The 21,900-nt window shown below is 31.6% G+C and overlaps 2 protein-coding genes across 2 annotated transcripts; one reads left to right on the top strand and one right to left on the bottom strand.

The window, feature by feature from the left end:
* Positions 1–1,334: 1,334 nt before the first annotated feature.
* On the top strand, positions 1,335–3,200 carry LOC112759586 (UDP-glycosyltransferase 73D1-like). The gene has a single exon (XM_025808057.3). It carries the CDS (start codon positions 1,335–1,337, stop codon positions 2,817–2,819), a length of 1,485 nt encoding a protein of 494 aa, XP_025663842.1. The 3' UTR covers positions 2,820–3,200.
* A 57-nt stretch (positions 3,201–3,257) lies between these two features.
* Positions 3,258–11,914, bottom strand: LOC112759570 (uncharacterized). The gene is made up of 20 exons (XM_025808056.3): positions 11,097–11,914; positions 9,217–9,294; positions 8,913–9,117; positions 8,039–8,147; positions 7,749–7,841; positions 7,444–7,533; positions 7,203–7,325; positions 6,993–7,074; positions 6,858–6,917; positions 6,699–6,751; positions 6,437–6,603; positions 5,906–6,113; positions 5,666–5,723; positions 5,400–5,456; positions 5,069–5,314; positions 4,419–4,483; positions 4,220–4,276; positions 4,049–4,142; positions 3,758–3,898; positions 3,258–3,613 (listed from the first exon to the last, which is right to left on the bottom strand). The coding sequence occupies exons 1-20, from the start codon at positions 11,637–11,639 to the stop codon at positions 3,509–3,511; spliced, it is 2,634 nt and encodes an 877-aa protein (XP_025663841.1). The 5' UTR covers positions 11,640–11,914; the 3' UTR covers positions 3,258–3,508.
* Between the last annotated feature and the right edge of the window lie 9,986 nt (positions 11,915–21,900).

Raw genomic sequence — 21,900 nt, 5'->3', positions numbered from 1 at the left:
GAAGATACATATCAATAATTTAAGATCTAGATAAGTTCAAAAGTCACAAACAAAACAGGAAACAATGGCAACTACTACATAAAGAAATATAATAATAAAATAAATATTATGGTGATAATTAGGTGATAGTAACTAGTGACTTATAAAAGAAAAATATAAATAGATAATAAAAATATTAAATAATATAAATAATAAATATGTCAGATATTTAATTTAATATGTAGATAATTTTGTTTATTATTTTTAATTAGATGATTTTTTTTATTCGATTTATTTATGCATAGTTAATAATGACTGGATGTTCAATTTAGTAGGTATGCAGATAGTTATCTTAATATTAAAATTTATGAGATAATTTAAAAGCAGAGTATTTTTTTACTTTATTAAATCAATTCTAAAATTCATTATTCACATTATTTACAAAAATCATTATCTCCCGCTATTCTACCAACTTTTACCAATTCTTATTTATAACTGTATTTAATAAAAATATCTTTATAGATATATCTAATAAAAATATTTTTTTTATAATTATATTTAATAAAAATGTCTTTATAAATATAATTTTTAAATATATCTCTTTAATTATATGTTTAAAATATAATAATTAATTATTATTAATAATAAACTGATAAATAATATTTTCATACCCTATACTTTTTCATAAATAATAGTGGGCGCTGCATATCACATGAGAATTGAGAAAGAGAAATGTACATTTGCTCGTTTGTCACGCAACTTGTGACCAAATCAACGCGGATTCCACTATGAGATTTAGATTAACGATAAACTAATTTTTAATTTGTTGGATTAAAAATTACGGTAAAAGAGCTATAAAATAATGGTTAATATGGCACCATATCATATGGTGACTTAACTCTTATGAAAAACGCTAATTAAGGAGTTGATCCATTTTACTTATAAACGTCTTCATCTCATACATTGTTATGATTTGAGTTTGACTCTCATTTGTTATAATCTATAAAACGCTCCATGAAGCACGTATACCCTATTCTTGAAGAATTTAGTCTGATATATATGCATAATAATATTACCATGGCATTTCATGATTTTAATTACAAATGAAAAATTGTTATTATAGGGGGGTATAAAGAAAAAGGACACCACAATTGAATTAAATGTATACATGTGAAAACACTAATTAATACGAGTGATATCACATATTTGAATTATTCAAATTTGAAAGTCAAGGTCAATCCTTGGTGTGAGACATGACTAAGCCCAACAATATGGTTTATATTTAAATACCATGGCATACCATAGCATACGCCAAAAACCCAACCTAGTCACACCTAACACTTTTGCCTTTGGCCATGGCCTTGCACTTTGTGTTGGTTCCACTCTTTGCACAAGGTCACATGATTCCCATGATTGACATAGCAAAGATCTTGGCAAAGCAAAAAGGTGTGATTGTAACCTTAGTTACCACAGCAATGAATGCCTCAAGATTTGAGGACACAATTTTTAGAGCAAGATTTGAACAAGGCCTCCAAATCTATCCCTTGATAATCCCATTCCAATGCCAACAAGTTGGTCTACCATTTGCCTGTGAGAATCTAGATACCTTGCCATCAAGAAACCTTCTTAGGAGATTCTACAATGCACTTGACATGCTTCAAGAACCTTTGGAACACTACCTTCAAACTCATGATCATGCACCAAGTTGCATTATCTCCGATAAGTGCCTATCTTGGACTTCTATCACCGCCACAAGGTTCAAGATTCCAAGGCTTGTGTTCCATGGCATGTCATGTTTCTCATTGCTAAGCTCCTACAATATCAAGCTCCACAACTCACATGCTTTAGTCTCTAGTGACTTGGAGCGATTTGTGATACCGGGGCTTCCTCATATTCATCAGAATATTGAGATATCAAGGGCACAGCTTCCAGGAGCTTTTGTTGCGCTTCCGGATTTGGATGATTATAGGGACAAAATGCGCGAGGCGGAGATGTCTTCCCATGGTATTGTGATGAATAGTTTTGAGGAATTGGAAAAGGGTTGTATTGAGGAGTACCAAAGAGTGATGAACAAGAGGGTTTGGTGCATGGGACCAGTTTCCTTGATCAACAAGGCAAGTTTGGACATGTTTGAGAGAGGGAACAAACCTTCCATTGAAGAAAGCCAATGCTTGGAATGGCTAACATTGATGGAGCCAAGGTCAGTCATCTATGTATGCCTTGGTAGCTTGTGTAGGCTTGTAACATCACAATTGATAGAAATAGGGTTAGGTTTAGAAGCATCAAATAGGCCATTCATTTGGGTGGTAAAAAATGCTGATGAAAGTTCATCATTAGAGCTAGAAAAATGGTTAGAGGATGAGGGTTTTGAAAGAAGGGTCAAAGGGAGAGGACTTTTGATTAAGGGTTGGGCACCACAAATTATGATACTATCACACCCTTCAATTGGAGGCTTCTTAACTCATTGTGGTTGGAATTCAACAATTGAAGGTGTTTCGTTTGGGATACCATTGATAACTTGGCCTTTATTTGCTGAACAATTCTTGAATGAGAAGTTTGTTGTGGAAATTTTGAAGGTTGGAGTTAGAATAGGAGTTGAGGTTCCGGTAAGGTTTGGTGATGAAAAAAAATGTGGGATTTTGGTGACGAAAAATAGGGTTATGGAAGCTGTAGAGATGTGTATGGAGGGAGGTGAAGAAGGGAGAAAGAGAAGAGATAGGGCAATACAACTTGGAAAGATTGCAAGAAAGTCTTTAGAAGAAGGTGGTTCATCTGGCTTGAGCATTTCATGCTTAATTCAAGATATTAAGGACCATCAATCATCAAAAGGGGAGGCATAAGTTAAAAACTTCAAGTTTGTATATATTTGAGTCTACCGGTGATGATGTAGAGAGGGGTACTAAAAAGAGAATTGTAAGCGTCAACAACACATCGTTTGGCACCTTCGAAAAACAGCACCGTGGTTGACGGCAGCAGCAAGCGCATGCAACAAACAAAAAAGCACAAGCTCTTCATGTTGTGCCGCTTGAATTTCATTCCCAGTGGCAATTCCAGATCTGATTCTGATCAGTTGAAACTCACGTGCCATCTCTTCAATTTTTCATCTTCCCCTGTACACCTTTTTTCAATTTCCTCGATTTTGTTGTTGTGGGAACTTAAAATTTGTGGGGTAAAACCACTGAAATTTATTCCCTCTTAAGGTGGGTTTGATGCTTTGCCAATTTTTGTTTATTCATGCTTTTTAATGATGCATTAGAATGCTATACTAACTAAAACGCTTATCTAAAAATCTAAGACATGCTGTACTATTCTGCATAGCATCAGGAACTTGGTAAAAGCACTATTCTCAAGACTAATAGAGTAGCTTAGCTAAAACGTAAAACACGATAACGACAATATAAATGTTTAAACAAATGTTCAAAAATGGCTTAAAATACATGTACAGAACCAGCAGAATGAGTAATAGTAAACACAAAAGTTAGGGGGTTTCCCCTTCTTTCATGAATGACTTATGTTGTATTGAGACCTTTCAGGATCGGGTATTGACGATCCGACACGATGGAACCGGTTTTTCGAGCATAATTGTCCCTTTGAATGCCATCATCTGACCGAAGGTCTTCCTATAATTGCTAAGCTGCATCATAATTCATAAGGGTAAAGCTGAAATCATGTTTTTCCATTTAAGTTAAATTATTAGCCACAAAAACCAAGTGGCAAGGTATTGATCTAGCTCATAAATTATACAATGAAATATGTGTGTGTGTGTGTGTGTATATACCTGCTCAGGTTTCATCAGGCTAAACCCGAATTTATCGGTCCATATAGATATTGCTTCCTCAGCAGCTGGTAGAACAAAGTTCTTCACATTCAAGAAAGCCAGCAGCCTCTCAATGCAAGAGAACAGCGTTTGGAAATAACCCTATTTAGGACAAACCAATGTTATCATATCACAACCACCACCAGTTTTTTCTAGTTAATCCCACTACTCAAATCAGCATAATAGCAATAAGACTATCATTGCTGAACACATTCAAAACGAGCTTCCATTTTGTGAAACCATTCAAGTTACCTTTCCACGGTTCTTATAACACGTTGCAACTAAAGGGAGCTCTGCAACATCTCTCCCAAAAACTCGAAGCATAGCCGCAGATACCACACATGAACTTCAAGGACATTAGAGAAATGTAAACAGCACCGTTGAGCAAGCGTGAAATAATAAACAGAGAAAACCAGTTCTTACTTGACCATTAATAATGCACAATAAAATCCTCCAAAATCCTGAGTCTGTACACTCCTTCTGTAAGCAAAAGAGAGGAGGAGGAGGAGGAGGAGGAGGAGGAGGAGGGAGGGGCGGGGATGTTAGATGAGACAGAGAACAAAGAAGTTGAAGAGAAAAATGGAAAGCAGAACAAATGTTCTTTCTATAAGGAATTCCTTACCCATAAACCATGGCAGGAATAAGGTCACTTCCACTAACTGGATCAATAATAGCATCAAAACATTCCTGAAACATGCAAGTGATCTCTAAGTACCGTGGTCCAATAATTTGTATTAAACTATTATTGATCTTATGCAATTGGCAAATTCAAAGGGCAAAGGGGAGAGAGAAGAACCAAATCACAAGTGTTTTAAAATTCATTACACAAATACACACCCAAGTAACATGTTACACATGCAAATACACACACACAAACAGAATATAAAAGTCAGTAAAAAAAACATGCAGAATGGCATATACTGATATACATTTGAAGCCAACAAGCAAAAAGGCCATTACAACTGTCAGAAGCTTATCCACTCATGTCAGAAATGTTGGCACCAAACAAATTACATAAAATCATAAATGTTACCAATATATATGTCAATGCTGAAGATAAATATATTTTGAAACTACCGTAAAATTTAATTTATCTAAAAACGCGCCTTCAATTATCAGAAAGGCATAGTATGAACAAGTGTTAAAAAAATACAAAAAAGCAGCAGCTTGCCATTTGTTGGAACTTGGAAAAACAAAATATGATCATCGCTTTCATGCACTCGAGGCAAATAAGAAAGAAGATGGAAACAAGTCAGACGGACAATGACTTACGTGAAACATTGACACAGCCTGCAAAAGGAATGGCCTAGTTTCAGAGCTAGCAATTTTTCCATTAAGAAGTCTCCATCTTACATCAATCTCATTAGGTAGTCCTAAAAGTATTTCCTCTTGCTTCACCTTTATTACATCCAAGAGAGATTCCGGAAGTCTCTCAGCCCCCCTAACCAGGATGTTCTCCAAAATAGAATGTATCCTTGTGCAATCATCGCAGCAAATCCAAATCCCTTCTGGCAACTCCTGCCATTTGCGACATAAATGTTATTTCTGAAGAACAAGAGTGAGCTTAAATTTGCAAATAAATATAATGCAAAATATTGAATACCTTTAAAAATGCCATCTTATGATCCCTCAAACAACCAACATGGTATTCCTTTTCACACTACAACAAACAAGAAAATTAAGCAGAACCAAATCAATCCCTAGAGTTAGATATTTGCATCAATCATGACCCAAAATTAATAATCATTGAGCCATCTTCAAACAAGGGAACATGCTTGTACATCCTACCGCGGGGGGGGGGGGGGGGGGGGGGGGGGCGCTTCAATGCAATATCAAAGAATACAAAACAAAAAAGACAAAACCACATACCTGATCACAGAATATTATTGTGCGTGGACCAAATCCTGATCTGCTGAAGTCAGAACCTCTACAAACACAAAATTTCCCCTTTATAATATACAACTTGGGTGAATAGTTTATGATTAATTAACTTGAATAGAGAAGTTACAAACATGACAACAATGCTGATGTCAAGAAATTTGTTGTAAGAAGTGAAGCCCTTCGGCTTCATAGTTCTAAACTTCTAATCAATAAGATGTATAATATTACCCGCACAAAACACATCCACCCATCTCAGCATCGGTATCTTTTACTATCCGAATGCATCTGGCAATCTGTTCAATGGGACCAACTCCTTCAACCCTTTCTGCTGCCACAGCATGGACATTGTCCGCAACAAAACTTTCTCTTTGGAACATGTTTTGGCAAATTTGACAATACCAATTACCACGAGGAACACTTGATACTGATGCACATTCTGTACATTACCAATGCAACATTATAGTTCAGTTCGAAGATAATTATCTTCTAATTTATTAAACAAAGCAAATATTCTTCTCAACAGCCTCTTCCAATTTAGTAAATGAACAGACAATTATAGTAAAAAGAAGTGAGGAAAAAAATTTTGTTTGTTTATGACACTGCTGCAATTTCATCATATGCGAAGAACTTCAGATAAGGCATCAAGATAATAAAATGTAGTAGAAATTGGCAAAGGAGAGAAACACATTAAAAAAAGAAGAAACACAATAAATAAGCAAGCATTTCATTTGTTTCTTTTTCATAAATTTTGCATCTGACCTTTGTGAAACGACCTTGGGCATCCATCACAGAGCAGCAGGTTTCCCCCATCCCAACAGACAACGCATAGATCATCATTATACTTTGCAGTGTATTTCCGTTCTTTTAGTATAAACATTGCTAACTCATGGAGAGACATCCCATCTGAAGTGTAGATGTATGCATAACTGCCAAAAATATTCCACCCACATAGAAAACCATAGGTACAAGTACAACTGTACAAGAAAGCAAGCAATTCAAATAGCTTCTGAATATTACTCACGGTTTCCTTCGAGAAGCCCAACCTGCATGTACCTCAAATTGTGAGGGGCTGACCTGCACAACATTTTAAAATTGGACCTATTATTCTTGCAACTTAGGGATTCCTCAGCATTGAGCAGTGAGCAGTGCCCACATACAAGAAAAAGATAAGCTGCAATACCAGCGTGTTACAGCATCCACACACAATTCCAGAGCCCCTTTTGATGCCTACAAGCAATTTCTATTGACAAGAACATAACAGTTAAGATAGGATTAGACATAAATAACTTGAACATGAAACTCACATAAAAACAACCTGTCCACGTGCATAATAAGCTACTTTGGCTCCATCAGGCAATCCATTTTCTTCAAAAATTAATTTATGCAGTCGCTGATACCTTGAGAAGAATATATTGGATAAACATAGAATTACTATCATCACGAAAATATATAAAAGAAATAATAAAAAAAAAAACACTACAGCCATATATAACGCACAAAAATCTAGGGATGAGAGGGAGCTAACTTTTTGGCGATCTTCCACTGGCTCTTATTTTCTGAAGATAAACACGTCGAAGTTGAAGTAACTGGAAACATCGAAGTTGAAGTAGCTGGAGCAGTGTTTAATTTTACTGTCAGTTTATATGACCTGGTAATAACAAAATATTACAATAAAGAGGGGAAATGAGACTCTATTGTAAACATTTGAACTTACAAGAATGTCAACAAGATCAATGATTTTAAGAAATAAATCCATATATACAAACTTTGTTTTCCTCTTCCACAAACTCTTGTGGAATAGAATAGGATCTGAAGCACCCTTGGAAAAAGCTGAGCTGGCATCCCGTTTTGATGACCTTAATGATGCAATTAAAATAATGTAAGCCAAAAGAAAACACAAACCGTAACAAGAAAGCAAAACATACAACCTAAAAATTAGACAGGAGAAAGTTATTTTTGTGAAACCCATCATGCTTAATAACCACAGATTTTGGTTAAGGCAAAATTGTTGTGCAGAAACTTTACAAAATTTGCATCATATTTAAGATAAAAGAAATATTATGATACCAACTTTTCTCTTTTCTTCCAGCGTCTCTTAGTTTGTGAGGAATTACAGAGTTCAGAAGTGCTTGATGGACTGGGAAACAATACTGGTTTAGGAGACCTGAAATGTTGTGTAACAGTAATACAACGATGAAAGAAAAGATTGAGTAAGAAGTGGAAAAAGGAACCAGAAGCATTTCATTTCACCTTGAATGTGGTGTGAACATTTAGGACTGTGTCATTATCACACTTATCAACATAGATTGTGGGAGTGTTTGCAAGCAAATAACTATAGAACATCGATTTCATTTTGAATACCTGACTCTTTTGTCAACTCTTTTAATAGAATTTTTTTCAGATTTCCTTTCCTCCACACAAGATTGGCATAATAGCCCCACTCTTTCCACACTTGAAGAAGGGAAACACCCTATAATAACAACAACAGCGATAAAATAATATACCATCAAGAATAAATAGAACATAACTCGATAATGTTATCAGTAAATTTTACCCAAACAATTAAACAGGCCCCCTTTTCGGCTCAAGCAGGCCAAAATTATTATTCTTTTCTTCCAAGCCTAAAATCCTAAACCCTATTACATCTTAAATATAATAAGCAAATTGCACTCCAAATTTTTTAAATTCTAATACATTACATAACAAACGACAAAAATTTAAACCAAAATAATATTAAAACATAATAATTAGGGCAAACTTAAAGAGTTCAATACAAAACATAATAAACCAAATTTTCTCGTACTTGGTGTAAGAAGCATAATCCTTTTAGAGGAGTACCTTTCTTACAGAAGAGAGATTGGCTTCTATGAAGTATTGTAGTTTGTGTGTCTCTTTTTTGTTTGTTTGTCCTGGTTTGTCCTAGTCTTTGTGGCAAACATTTTTTTGTTTTCGAATAAGCAGCAAGGATATTTTTCCTCCACACCTTAAATATCATCCTCTTCTAGTTAATATTTCTTGTTTTATAAGGACGGATGGGGAAAAAAAGGGTGTAACCAAGTTGAACAATTTAAACAGTGCTAGTCAGGCCAATATTTCTAGAGCTCATATAAGTTAATTTTTGGGGGTAAATGGGTTGGTCCTATAGATTTGCTCATCTTAAGAGCCTATGATCAGTGAGGCAAACCTTAACAATAAAAATAACAACAAACGGTTAACAGCAAAGCAAAGCACTAACCTCTGCAACTTTTGCAGGTAAAGTATTTTTCTTCAGGTGGGGAACAAAGAAAATTTTGAACTGCCACCTCCAAAGCATGCAGGGGAACTGCTCTGCATGCTCTCAAAAGGTCAAGCAAGCTCTTCCCATTCTCAAGGCAAATATATTGTGCTGCTCTCTTGTATGTATTGCAAGCATGAATCTCGAATTGGGATGGAGGAATAATCTACACAGACAAAAGGAACAAGTAAACACAAATGAAAGGGAAGTCTCAACACTAAGAAACCATTGATTACCCATTATTCAAAATCAACTGATAACTCACCCTGCGTCCATTGCAAATACAGCATGAGCACAATATTCCCCCATCTTGAATTACACCCCGTAATCCGGAAGTTGAATCCTGTAATCATCAATTGAACCATATAACTCAGGGTAAAACTACGAGAGCTACACATCAAATAATCCAATAGACTAGGCGCCAGCAGCAAGGAGGAAAAAGAAAGGAAAATGAGGCAAGCCTGTTTATAAACTCGTAACGGGTAAGATTTTAATGTCGAAATTTAACAGCGTTTACAATATTATATACGTATGTGTTAGTATATTAGTCACCTTTTAGGTAATCTTTATCACCAAGTATAATAATATATTTTTGGAAAAAAAAAAAGCTTAAATAAGATTCTTCGATTTTCGGTTAAAGAGAGTTTCTTAAACAACTACATATAAACGAAAATTAATTACATGAAAAAATAATCGCGGTGGGTGAAAGATTAAACCTTTCATTGAATATGAGATCGATATCAAAGCATAAGTAACCATGAATCCATGATTCAACAATAGGGTCATTTAAGTAGGTTCATAATTTAAAAGTCTCGGAATGAGGTGGTCAAAAGAGTATGTAATAATGTCATCTGTTCTTTGTAACCCACTTCCCTCGATGGAACAAGATATTTTTTTGTTGTTAAATGGAATTGAAAAAAAAAGTTCAAAGTTTTTTTCTCTATATAATACTCAAACCAAAATAACCAGAAAAATATTTTTCTGATATTAATAATGGGTATCAAGTATCAACGAAGCACATATAGAGATATAAAGTAGCAGGTTTTCAAATAAAAGGACGAAAGGCCGAACGGGTCGTGTCATGTCAGACTATTATTTTCATATAAAAAGTACAGAAAAGATATCAGTTCTCAATATATTAATGTCTAATAATAACCTAGAAAAAACACCCTTTTCTTTAGACCTATAAAAAATAAAAGAATAAAAAACGAAAACATGCGAAATTCATGTAACAGTCGGTTACTTCCAAACAAAAGAGAGAAAAAGCATGCCTTAGGAGGCATGTACCGAAATTTATATCTATCTGTTACACATTTATGAATTTCTTTTCCTAAAATATCTATACCACGAGTATTCTAATTTTAGCTGGGTCAACTCACTGAATAATAAACAAACTCTCCCACGTTCATTCCTCCGTTTACAAACCTTGAACTCCAATCCGAGACATATCAACTAAACAAGTTAAGAAAAGAAAATGAGTGACTCATTTGCATGCATGCTCCTCACACTTGGTGAAAATAGATGCACAAAGCTTCCTCTCTCTGAAAAGGGAGAGACCATTCTCGAACTCAAACTCATAATTCATGCTTAATCTCAAACAACTCTTACTATTACATTATTTCTAGGCGGATAAATTTCGCAAAAGATTCATTCCACGTAAATCCGTTGACCTAACTTCTCCCAGTCTCAGTATCACTATTATTTTAATCTCGTCAATCCCTATTTTTATTAATTATTTTTACATTAAACAATAAACACAAAAAATAATTACAATTGATAATTATAGAATTTCTAAGAAGTAAATAATTATAATTCAAATCAAACTACCAACTCTCTTTATATAGAGAATACATAATATAACAAACTTCGTATGAAATTAATAATTAAAAACTGCCCGATAATTTCACCTGCCCGATAATTTCACCTATTTGACTAAACTATTACGATTTTGATCATTCAACTTCATACAATATAAAAGAGAGTTTATTTTGTACTCTATTATCGTTTAATTAAGCACACTTAGAGAATTTTGAAATGGTAGTAAGAGAGTCATCAACCAATTTAATTGCATGTCAATATAAAAAATCGTTAACGCATAATCAAAATTAATCTCTATAAAATTGAGACCGAAAAATGAAGGCTAACCTTCTTGCAACCCATGTAAAAAACGGGAACTCCATCGAGCAAACCAGTGTCGAAGAGCTCTTTAACGGTGACGGGCCTTCTGTTAACGACAACAACCTTCTCCGACGACTTCGTCTTGAAAACCACCGCTTTCTCTTCTTCTCCAACTTCACACTCATCCACCACCGTTTTCCACGTTGGCTTCCTATTCCTCTTCAACCTTCCCAAAACGACGTCGTTCTGAATCACCACCACCTCACTACTTTCCTCCTCCACCTTTACAATTCCATTTCTGCCCTCGGAACTTACCTTCTTCTCTTGCTCTTCGTCTTCTTCATGGAGATCCTTCGTCTTCCTTCGCGAGTACACAATGTAACCGTTCACAACCTCACCTCTATCGTTGTTGTTGTTGTTGTTGTTAGTGTTCTTCTTTGGAAGCATGACCTCGCTGCTGCAGAAGCTGCTATTGCTGCAGCTGTTGTTGTTGCTGAGTTCGGAATCGCGGCATGTTAGAGTTGTGGTTGTGGATTCGAACTCTGGTTTGGGAGATGGAGATTCCTCCATGGATCCGCAAAATCGAATCGATTGAAGTGAATCAGAAGACGAAGGAGGAAGGAATTGGGAAGTAAAGTAGTGACATGCGGTGGGAATTGGAATTTTAGGGTTTCAGGGAATCTCGATTTGGGGGTGAAGAACGAGTTAATTGACTCAGTGAGTCAGAGAAGTAAGTGAAAGCGAGCAGTGAGAAGCAGAGACGAAGAAAAGAAGATGGATCTACTTTCGGAGATGAGAATGCGGCTTTAAAAATTAAATATTAAATAATTTAAATCTAATTTTGAAGTACGTTTCCACATAAATACATAATAACTATTTTACCGGTATATAATAATATAAACAGTTAATTTATATCAGGTGAAAACTAAGTTACAGGCGATTTTACGTGAAGTTGATGTTTGAGAGCCGTTAGATAATTTAATTGATTTGACTAAATTTTCATTTAACGACTCTCAGATATCAATTTCACGTGAAGTCGACTTCACCTGAGTTTTCACCTTTATATTATCATATTAAATATATATTAAAATATTTAAAATAATAATTAATGTAGTAGTTAATTTTTTATATATAAAATATTTTTATCATATTATATGTATAAAAAAATTTAATTATTAGCATTAGTTATTTATAAATAATACATATTAATAGTAAAAATAATATATATTAAAATATGTAAAATAATGCATATATTTATTTATAAATACATAATAAATAATTTTTAATATATATATATATATATATATAATATTTTTGAAACAAATTTTATTATTTATAGTTATTTATACAATAGATAGACAAAAAACCAATTATTTTCTTTGATTATGAGTTAATATATAAAATATGATATCTAAGTAGATATATGTATAAATATTTTATTTACATCAATTCAATAATAGTATACATACATATCAAAATTGGATTCAGATCATTTGTACAAGAAAATCATTCTTTAACAAAAGTATTGACAATAATATAATATGTTAATAGAAATTATTATTTTCATAAATATTATTTATTGCAATTATTAAATTAACCGTTTCTATAATTTATTACCTTTTGTAATTTTTAAAATATATGAATTAGTTATTTGAAAGTTTCTTAAAATGTGAATAAATAGTTTTATTTATTTTTACTTATTATTAGGGCTTAATTGAATGAGATTTTATGAAAAGATTTTGTAAGTGAATTAAAAAAATAAAAAAATAAAAGTAAATTTTTATGAGTTTAATTTTGATGTATTATTAGTGTAAAATATTTTTAAATAATCATGTAACATCCGTTTTTTATGACTATTTACGCAATTAATGTGAAACGTGACATTACATAATTAGATGTACGTGTAAAATTATTTTACACTGAGAGTACATCAAAATTAAATTCATCTTATATTTAAAATATAAAATATCTTTTTATCTAACAATTATATTTAAATATAATAATATAAAAATATTTTTATTTGTTTATTATGTTAAAAACATCTTTTTTAAGTAAAAAAATTTTTTAAAATAATTAAATTATAATTTTTAATTATTTTTATTTTTTTAATATTTTTATTTTTAATACAAAAATTTTTTTAAACATACTAAAAAATAAAAAATAAATTTTTTATTAAAAAAATATCTTTTTCTAATAACAAAATAGTACTCAGAACAAATACTTGATATAAAATACACATTCAACTATTAAACATCACTCTTATTTTAGTTGGTGCAATGCATATATAACATTAAAACGCTATATAAGGTTGTGGGGAAGAGCATAAATATCTTTGAGTCCTTAACCAAAAAATAAAAATATAAAAATCTTTTGAGTCTATAAATCCACAAAATTAAAATTAATTTCATCAATTTTATTTGAAAATCATTAATAACTAAATAAAAAATAAAACTTAAATTTGAGATCATACAAAAATATTGGTGAATAACTTAATTTTAAATCCACAAAGTTAAAATTAATTCCATCAATTTTATTTGATGAATAACTTAATCAAATTTAAGTTTTAATAGAAGTATTTTAAAAATATTGGTTAAGATATTTAATATAAAAATTTGTTATTTAAAAATAACAAAAGTTAAAGTTTTCAATATTTTATAGTACATTTATTAAAAAATTAATTATTCTATCGTAAGTAATATCAACAAGTAACATAAGCAATGATTTTTTTTTATTTTCTTCTTTGGGTGTAGAAGTTTTTTGAAAATTAATACTAGGGGTGATCTCAATCTATGGTACATTGGTACTAGATCCAAATTAAAGTCGCGAGTAGTTGGATCAATAGGAAGAAATTTTTTGAAACCAACAGTTTAAATCCAAGTAGATTTGACTTAGATCATTATAATATAAAATATATTAACTAAACTAATAACAATAATAATTGCAGTATAATCATCTTTTCAATCTCAAGGGATCTTCGGTAATATATACATCAAGAAATCCTCAACATTTAGATTACGTCTTTACATTTTTCATTTTCATTATTGATAATTTTTAAGTAAATTGCAAAGTACTCTTTGAAAATAACCACTGGTATTAAAAAAATTCATAAAATTCATAACCTTTCATATTAAATTAGACGACGTTATTTTAATTTTGGTTCTAAATATTTGAAATTTGAAGAAGCAACATTATTTAGTCTTAAACTCTTAATGAACCACAAAACGTCTTAACTCACACATAAAAATGTGTGACTATTAAAATTAAACATTTAGTATCAAAATTAAAACAATGTTATTTTGTCTAGTTTAAAAGAAAAGTGTCAGGTCATTTATGGTATAAGAATTAACTTGATGAAAAGAGTATAAAAAGACTAATATAGTATAATTTTTTTAATTTTTTCGATCATTTATGATATAATTGGAATTTAGAAATCTTTTTCAATACAAGCAGTCAATGTGAAAAACTATTTTAAAGCTTAACTCTTTTGATTATAAGTGTAATTTTATTGATTTTAGAATATAAGAATAAGATAAGATGTAATTTTATTTTCCTTCTTGAAGAAATCAGTGAATCAGTAGAGACCAAATGGCAGAAATTAAATAGGAAGATGAAAAACGATGGAGTTTAATTTGGTAATCAAGCTAATTCAGTGAATTTCAAAAAGCCTAAATGCAATAATAGCCACACCAATTAGTCAATTACTACTAATACTATTACTTCACAGGGAATAGAGATGATTTAGTATATATTACCATTTTTCTTAGTGACATTTACATTAGAGCAACTCCAATGCTAAGAAATAGAGTTCCTCTTCTGACATATGGGGACTCAATTACCATTGGAGTAAAAAGGGAAAGAGGGCTCTTCACGGGGATCAAGGTTGAGAGTCCCTCTAAGTAGGGACTTGCAACAACCAATAAAATTATGCCATGTGGTAAGTTAATAAAAAAAATAAAAAATATATTAAATATATATTAAATACTTATATATCTATTTAATTAATTATTTATATTAATTATTTAATAATTAGTTATATTAAATTATAATTAATATAAATAATTATGTTAAATCAATATCAAATATTATTTATATTGTTATATTAAATCATAATTAATTAAATTTATTTTACATAAAAAATAAATTTAATTTTTATATATTATAAAATAATTTTTAGTTGAATTATTTATTTTTATTTATAAAATTTAAAATACTAATTAAATTTAAGTTATTTATTTTAATATTTTATAATATTGAATTATTTTGAATTTATAAATTTAAATAATATTATTAAAAAATAATAATTATTATATTAATTTTAATTACTTAATTAATTAATTAAGTGGGACCACAATAGGGATCAAAGTTAGTTCCTTCTAATGGAGAAGAGAGAGATTCATTGAGTTCCTATTTATTGGTTATGACGCAAAATCTGATGTGGAGTCACTTTTTATGACAAGTGGGCCATAAATAGGGATTGAGATGAGTTCCCTACTGGAGATGGTCTTATTAGGTGGGAAAATATTTCTTGAAAAAATGGTTGGAGTTTTAAATTTTTAATCAAGATTTTTTTCAAAATTTTAAGTAAAGAAATTTTGAATTTTGAATTTTTGATATTTTTAAAAATTAAATATACATTTCAATTCTTATTCATTTAAAATTTAAAAAATTAAAAATTCTAATTATTATTCATACTTGTTATATTCCTTTCCTCTAGTAATATTTTCTTAAAAGCAATATATAAATAGTTTAAAGGTTATACTAGATAACACTAAAATTAGTCACTAAAATCAATCACCAGTATAAAATATATACTAGAATATAAATAAATATTAAAACTAAATTAAACTACATATATATTTATACACAAATACATTAATAACTAATTTTAGTGTACAAATAGCATCTATTTCTCATAGTTTAATAATAAGCCATTGAAATTATTATATTACAATTTTAAAAACATAGTTATAATACACGGGCCCCTCCTATATGAATTTACTATCCTCATAATGAATATTGGCATTAATCATGCAAATTATCGTAAAATAAATAAGGAAGAGATAATAAAATAAAATATAAATAAAATATTACTATCAATATTTATCAATACTATTATACTATTATAAAGATAATATATTAATATTATATTAGTATTATATGAAGAGAGAAAGTAAATTAAAAAAGTGCTTTATTGTATAAGAAAAGAAAGAAAGAATATTTGTTGTTGATATTGCAGTGTGAAAAGTCTCGTACCATACCCTTTATTTATATATGTATGAGGTCTTTATTTTCAACATGCATTTAAGTCCATTTTCTCTTGAGAATGGACATCCACGTTGATCCTTATCACAACACTCACTTTTGGATGTCCATTTAGGATTGTTGCCTCATTAAAATTTTACTAAAGAAAAACCAGTGGGAAAAAAAACCTTAGTGAAGGAAAAAGAGTACAATATTCTTTATAATGGAGACTGCCTCATTAAAAACCTTATCAAGAAAAATCCAATGGAAAAAGAAACATGACCAAGGAAAAAAGAGTACAGTCTCCCCTCTTGACGACACCATTTAATGTCTCGAAATCGGCGCATCCCAATCTCATGTACCAATCTTTCAAAGGAGGATTTTGGGAGTGACTTTGTGAATAAATCTGTCAGATTGTCACTTGAGCGGATCTGTTGGACATCAATTGTCCATTGATTTTGAAGATCATGAGTGAAGAAGAATTTGGGAGAAATATGCTTTGTTCTATCACCTTTGATGTATCCGCCTTTAAGTTGAGCAATGCATGCTGTATTATCTTCAAACAGGACAGTTGGAGCTATCTTATGATCAATCAATCTACATGATGACAGAATATATTGAATCAGGCTCCTTAGCCAAAAACACTCGCGACTAGTTTCATGAATCGCTAGTATTTCAGCATGATTAGAGGAGGTTGCTGCTATCGTCTGTTTTGTGGACCTCCATGATATAGCTGTACCACCATATGTGAATAGGTATACTATTTGAGATCTCCCTTTATGTGGATCAGACAGCTATCCAGCATCTGCATACCCAACTAATTGTGACTTGGATCCATAGGGATAAAACAATCTCATATCAACCGTTCTATGAAGATATCGAAAGATCTGTTTGATTTCACTCCAATGTCTTCTGGTTGGAGAGGAACTATATCTTGTTAGTAAATTTATAGCAAATGATATATTGCGTCGCGTATTATTAGCAAGATACATTAGTGCTCCAATGACATTAAGATATGGTACTTTAGGACCAAGGATATCTTCATTTTCTTCTTTAGGACGGAATTGATCCTTCTCCACATCCAAAGATCTTACGATTATTGGGGTACTCAAGGGATGTGACTTATCCATATAAAATCTCTTCAAGATCTTTTCTGTGTATGTTGTTTGATGAATAAAAATTCCATTTTTTGTATGCTCGATCTACAGGCCGAGACAAAATTTAATCTTTCCAAGATCTTTCATCTCAAAATCTTCTTTTAGAGTTTTTATACTTGTTGGAATCTCTTCAAGAGTTCCAATGATATTTAAATCATCAACGTACACAGCAATTATAATGAATCCAGATGCAGTTTTCTTTATAAAAACACATGGACAGATATCATCATTCTTGACTCCATTTTTTGCCAGATACTCAATAAGGCGATTATACCACATTCGTCCAGATTGCTTTAGACCATATAAAGATCTTTGCAATTTGACTGAGTATAACCCTTGCGAATATTCATTGGATGGTTTAGATATCTTTAGTCCTTCAGGGACTTTCATATAGATATCCCGATCTAATGAGCCGTATAAATAGGCTGTTACCACATCCATTAAATGCATATGCAGTTTATGATATGCAGATAAACTGACCAAATAACGCAATGTTATCGCATCCACTACAGGAGAAAACGTTTCTTCATAATCTATACGGGGCCTTTGTGAAAAACATTGTGCCACAAGTTGGACTTTATAGCGCACAACTTCATTTTTTTCATTTCGTTTTCTCACAAATACCCATCGATATCCAACAGGTTTTACATCTTCAGGTGTACGGACTACAGGTCCAAAGACTTCACATTTTTCAAGTGAGTCTAATTCAGTCTTCATGGCTTCTTTCCATTTTGGCTAATCATTCATTTGTCGACATTCTTCGACTGATCTTGGCTCAAGATCCTTACTTTCATGCATGATTTTTAATGCCACATTATATGCAAATATTTCATTGACAATTGTCTTATTTCGGTCCCATTTCTCTCCTGTAAAGACATAATTTATCGAGATCTCGTCATTTTTATAATTTTCAGGTACCTGAACGTCTTTTGGCGTTAACACTATATCAGAATTTTGGGTAACTGCAGGTGTCTCTACTATGTCTTTTTCAACAGAAATATTATTTATCTCTTTTCTCTTTCGAGGATTTTTGTCTTTGGAACCGATAGGCCTGTCACGCTTCTAGCGTGAATTTGATTCAGTGGCTACTTGTCCTACTTGGACATCAATTCGAATTGGGACATTTTTCGCTGGTATATAAGATTTAGTTATCCTCTTTGTATCGGAAAATGCATCAGGCAATTCATTTGCTATTCTTTGCAAATGTATAATCTTTTGAACTTCCAGTTCACATTGCCCTGATCGAGGATCTAAATGCATCAACGATGATGCATTCCAGTTAAGTTCCTTTTCAGGAAGCTTATTCTCTCTCCCTAATGTTGGAAATTTTAATTCATCAAAATGACAATCCGCAAACCGGGCTTTAAATACATCTCCAGTTTGTATTTCAAGATACCTCACTATAGAGGGCGAATCATATCCAACATATATCCCCAATTTTCTTTGGGGTCCAATTTTGGTGCGATTAGGTGGTGCAACGGGAACATATATCGCACACCCAAATATTCTTAAATGGGAGACATTTGGCTGCTGGCCAAAAGCTAATTGCATAGGAGAGAACTGATGGTAACTCGTTGGCCTCAAACGAATAAGTGTTACAGCATGTAAAATAGCATGCCCCCAAACCGATGTAGGGAGATTTATTCTCATAAGTAAGGGTCTAGCAATTAATTGGAGGCATTTAATAAGTGATTCTGCTAACCCATTTTGTGTGTGAACATGAGCTACTGGATGTTCAACACTTATACCATTAGCCATACAATAAGCATCAAAAGCTTGGGAAGTAAATTCACCAGCATTATCAAGACGAATTGCTTTGATTGGATTTTCTGGAAATTGTTCTTTTAATCAAATAATTTGAACCAGTAATTTCGCAAACGCCAGGTTGCGAGAAGATAATAAGCACACATGTGATCATCTCGAAGATGTGTCTATTAAGACCATAAAATATCTAAAAGATCCACATGATGGATGAATAGGTCCACATATATCACCTTGAATCCTTTCTAGGAATTCAGGAGACTCAAATTCAATCTTTACTGGTGATTGCCATAAAATTAACTTTTTCTGAGAACATGCAGCACAACAAAATTCACTAATTTTAAGAATCTTCTGGTTCTTTTGTGAATGTCCATGAGAGTTTTTAATAATTCTCCTCATCATGGTTGTTCCCAGATGACCCGATCGGTCGTGCAAAGTTATGAAATCATTTTGGTTAGTAAACTTCTGGTTTACAATGGCATATGATTCAATTGCACTAATTTTGGTATAATATAACCCAGATGAAAGTGAGGGTAATTTTTCTAATATAATTTTCTTCTTTGAATCATGAGTTGTGATACATAAATACTCATGATTTTCCTCATTCATAGTCTCAATATGATATCCATTTCGACAAATATCTTTAAAACTCAACAAGTTTCTTCGAGATTTGGTAGATAACAGTGCATTATTTATTATGAATTTTGTTCCTCTGGGAAACAAAATTATAGCTCTTCCGGAGCCTTCAATCACATTGCCTGAGTCAATAATAGTATTAACATATTCTTCTTTTGGCACAAGATGGGTAAAATATATATCTTTTTTAGAATAGTGTGCGAACTTGCACTATCCGCAAGGCATACATCTTCATTACATATCCTTGCCATTCGCTTCAAAGACAAATAATAATAAAATGAATAGTATGTACAGTTAAATTGAATACTTGATCGGAATTATTTTTCTAAAAAATATTGTACATAAAAATAATGTCATATACTAACATTTTATTTTAAAACATGACATATTTAATGATTTCAAAATTCATAAACATTAATATTTTATTATTTATATACATCATATTTAAAACTTAAATACATAGAAAATAAAACTTAACAATATTATTTATTTACATGAATGCTTAACAATCTCATACATTAAACTATTTCATCATTGGTCAAATGACCAATATTTCCTTCAGGATCCTCAAAGAAATCAGATACATCATAATGAGTGGTGAAATTTTCAGCATCATTTGAAACGAAATTCGACTCTTTTTCCTAGTCGTCATTTTTCAAAAATACCTGGTAAAAATCGACTAAGTGCCTTGGGGTATGACAGGTACGTGACCAATGGTCATTTCCACCACAACGGAAACACTTATCCTCTGTTGATTTATTCTTCCCAATATTTCTTTCTTTATCTCACTTCTGGTGAGATCTTTCTTTTGAATATAATTTATTTTCCTTCCATAATTTTTCTTGTTATTAAAACATTGTCATTTACCTCTTCTGGAGTAATTTGCCGCATTTATTTCAGGAAATAGGACGGCGCGCGCTTCAAGATTTTTCAAGAGCAACTCATTGTTGCGTTCAGCAACAAGAAGGCAAGAAATTAACTCAAAATATTTTTTAAACCCTTTTTCTCGATACTGCTACTGCAGGAGCACATTCGAAGCATGGAAGGTTGAGAAAATTTTCTCCAACATATCATGGTCACTTATCTTTTCCCCACATAATTTTATTCGTAAAGTGATTCAAAACATTGCAGAATTATATTCATTTATAGATTTAAAATCTTGTAAACGCAAGTGCGTCTATTCATATCAAGCTTGAGGAAGTATTACCGTTTTTTTATGATTGTACCTTTCTTCAAGGTCTTTCTAAAGATCTGCAGAATCTTTTAATGTGAGATATTTATTTTTCAATTTTCCGTCAAGATGACGACGAAGAAAAATCATGGCTCTGGCTTTATCCTTCTGGGATGCATTATTTTCAGTCTTAATGGTATCTCCAAGATCTATTAAATCAAGATGAATTTCAGTATCTAATATCCATGATAAATAATTGTTTCCAGGCATTGAATTCAAGATGAGAGAGCTTCAACATAATGAAAATTTGTTAAGTCTTCCAAAAAATTTGATTAGAGCCTCGTGCTGGTAACGTTTTATAAAATAAATAAGGAAGAGATAATAAAATAAAATATAAATAAAATACTACTATCAATATTTACCAATACTATTATACTACTATAAAGATAATATATTAATATTATATTAGTATTATATGAAGAGAGAAAATAAATTAAAGAAGTGCTTTATTGTATAAAAAAACAGAGAGAGAATATTTGTTGTTGATATTGCTGTGTAAAAAGTCTCGTACCATATCCCCTATTTATACATGCATGGGATCTTTATTTTCAACATGCATTTAAGTCTATTTTCTCTCGAGAATGGACATCCACGTTGATCCTTATCACAACTCAAATAACTATAAAGTTCACAGAAAAATCCTATCAAATTCAGCCAAATAGATGAAAATCAACATTAATAAAAGGATAAGTAATGACACCAATGTCACAATGCATAACAATTAACAAATATGCAATCAACAAAAAAAAGTTATTGCATAGGACAATAATATCAAGTTGGTCCAATCAGGCCATAAAAGACATAC

Source organism: Arachis hypogaea, chromosome 2 (assembly GCF_003086295.3).
Source record: "Arachis hypogaea cultivar Tifrunner chromosome 2, arahy.Tifrunner.gnm2.J5K5, whole genome shotgun sequence".
Classification (NCBI taxonomy): domain Eukaryota; kingdom Viridiplantae; phylum Streptophyta; class Magnoliopsida; order Fabales; family Fabaceae; genus Arachis; species Arachis hypogaea.
The sequence above is the reverse complement of the archived record's forward strand: the minus strand, read 5'-3'. Positions and strand labels throughout refer to the sequence as shown.

Bases quoted from the DNA above. Each gene is read 5' to 3' on its own strand.
- LOC112759586 (XM_025808057.3), top strand. From the start codon at position 1,335: ATGGCCTTGCACTTTGTGTTGGTTCCACTCTTTGCACAAGGTCACATG.
- LOC112759570 (XM_025808056.3), bottom strand. From the start codon at position 11,639: ATGGAGGAATCTCCATCTCCCAAACCAGAGTTCGAATCCACAACCACA. The intron at 7,326-7,443 runs GTTTGTATATAT...TGTTATTACCAG, and splicing joins TTGTGGAAGAGGAAAACAAA to GTCATATAAACTGACAGTAA. The intron at 5,724-5,905 runs GTAATATTATAC...TTGTGTTTGTAG, and splicing joins GGTGGATGTGTTTTGTGCGG to AGGTTCTGACTTCAGCAGAT.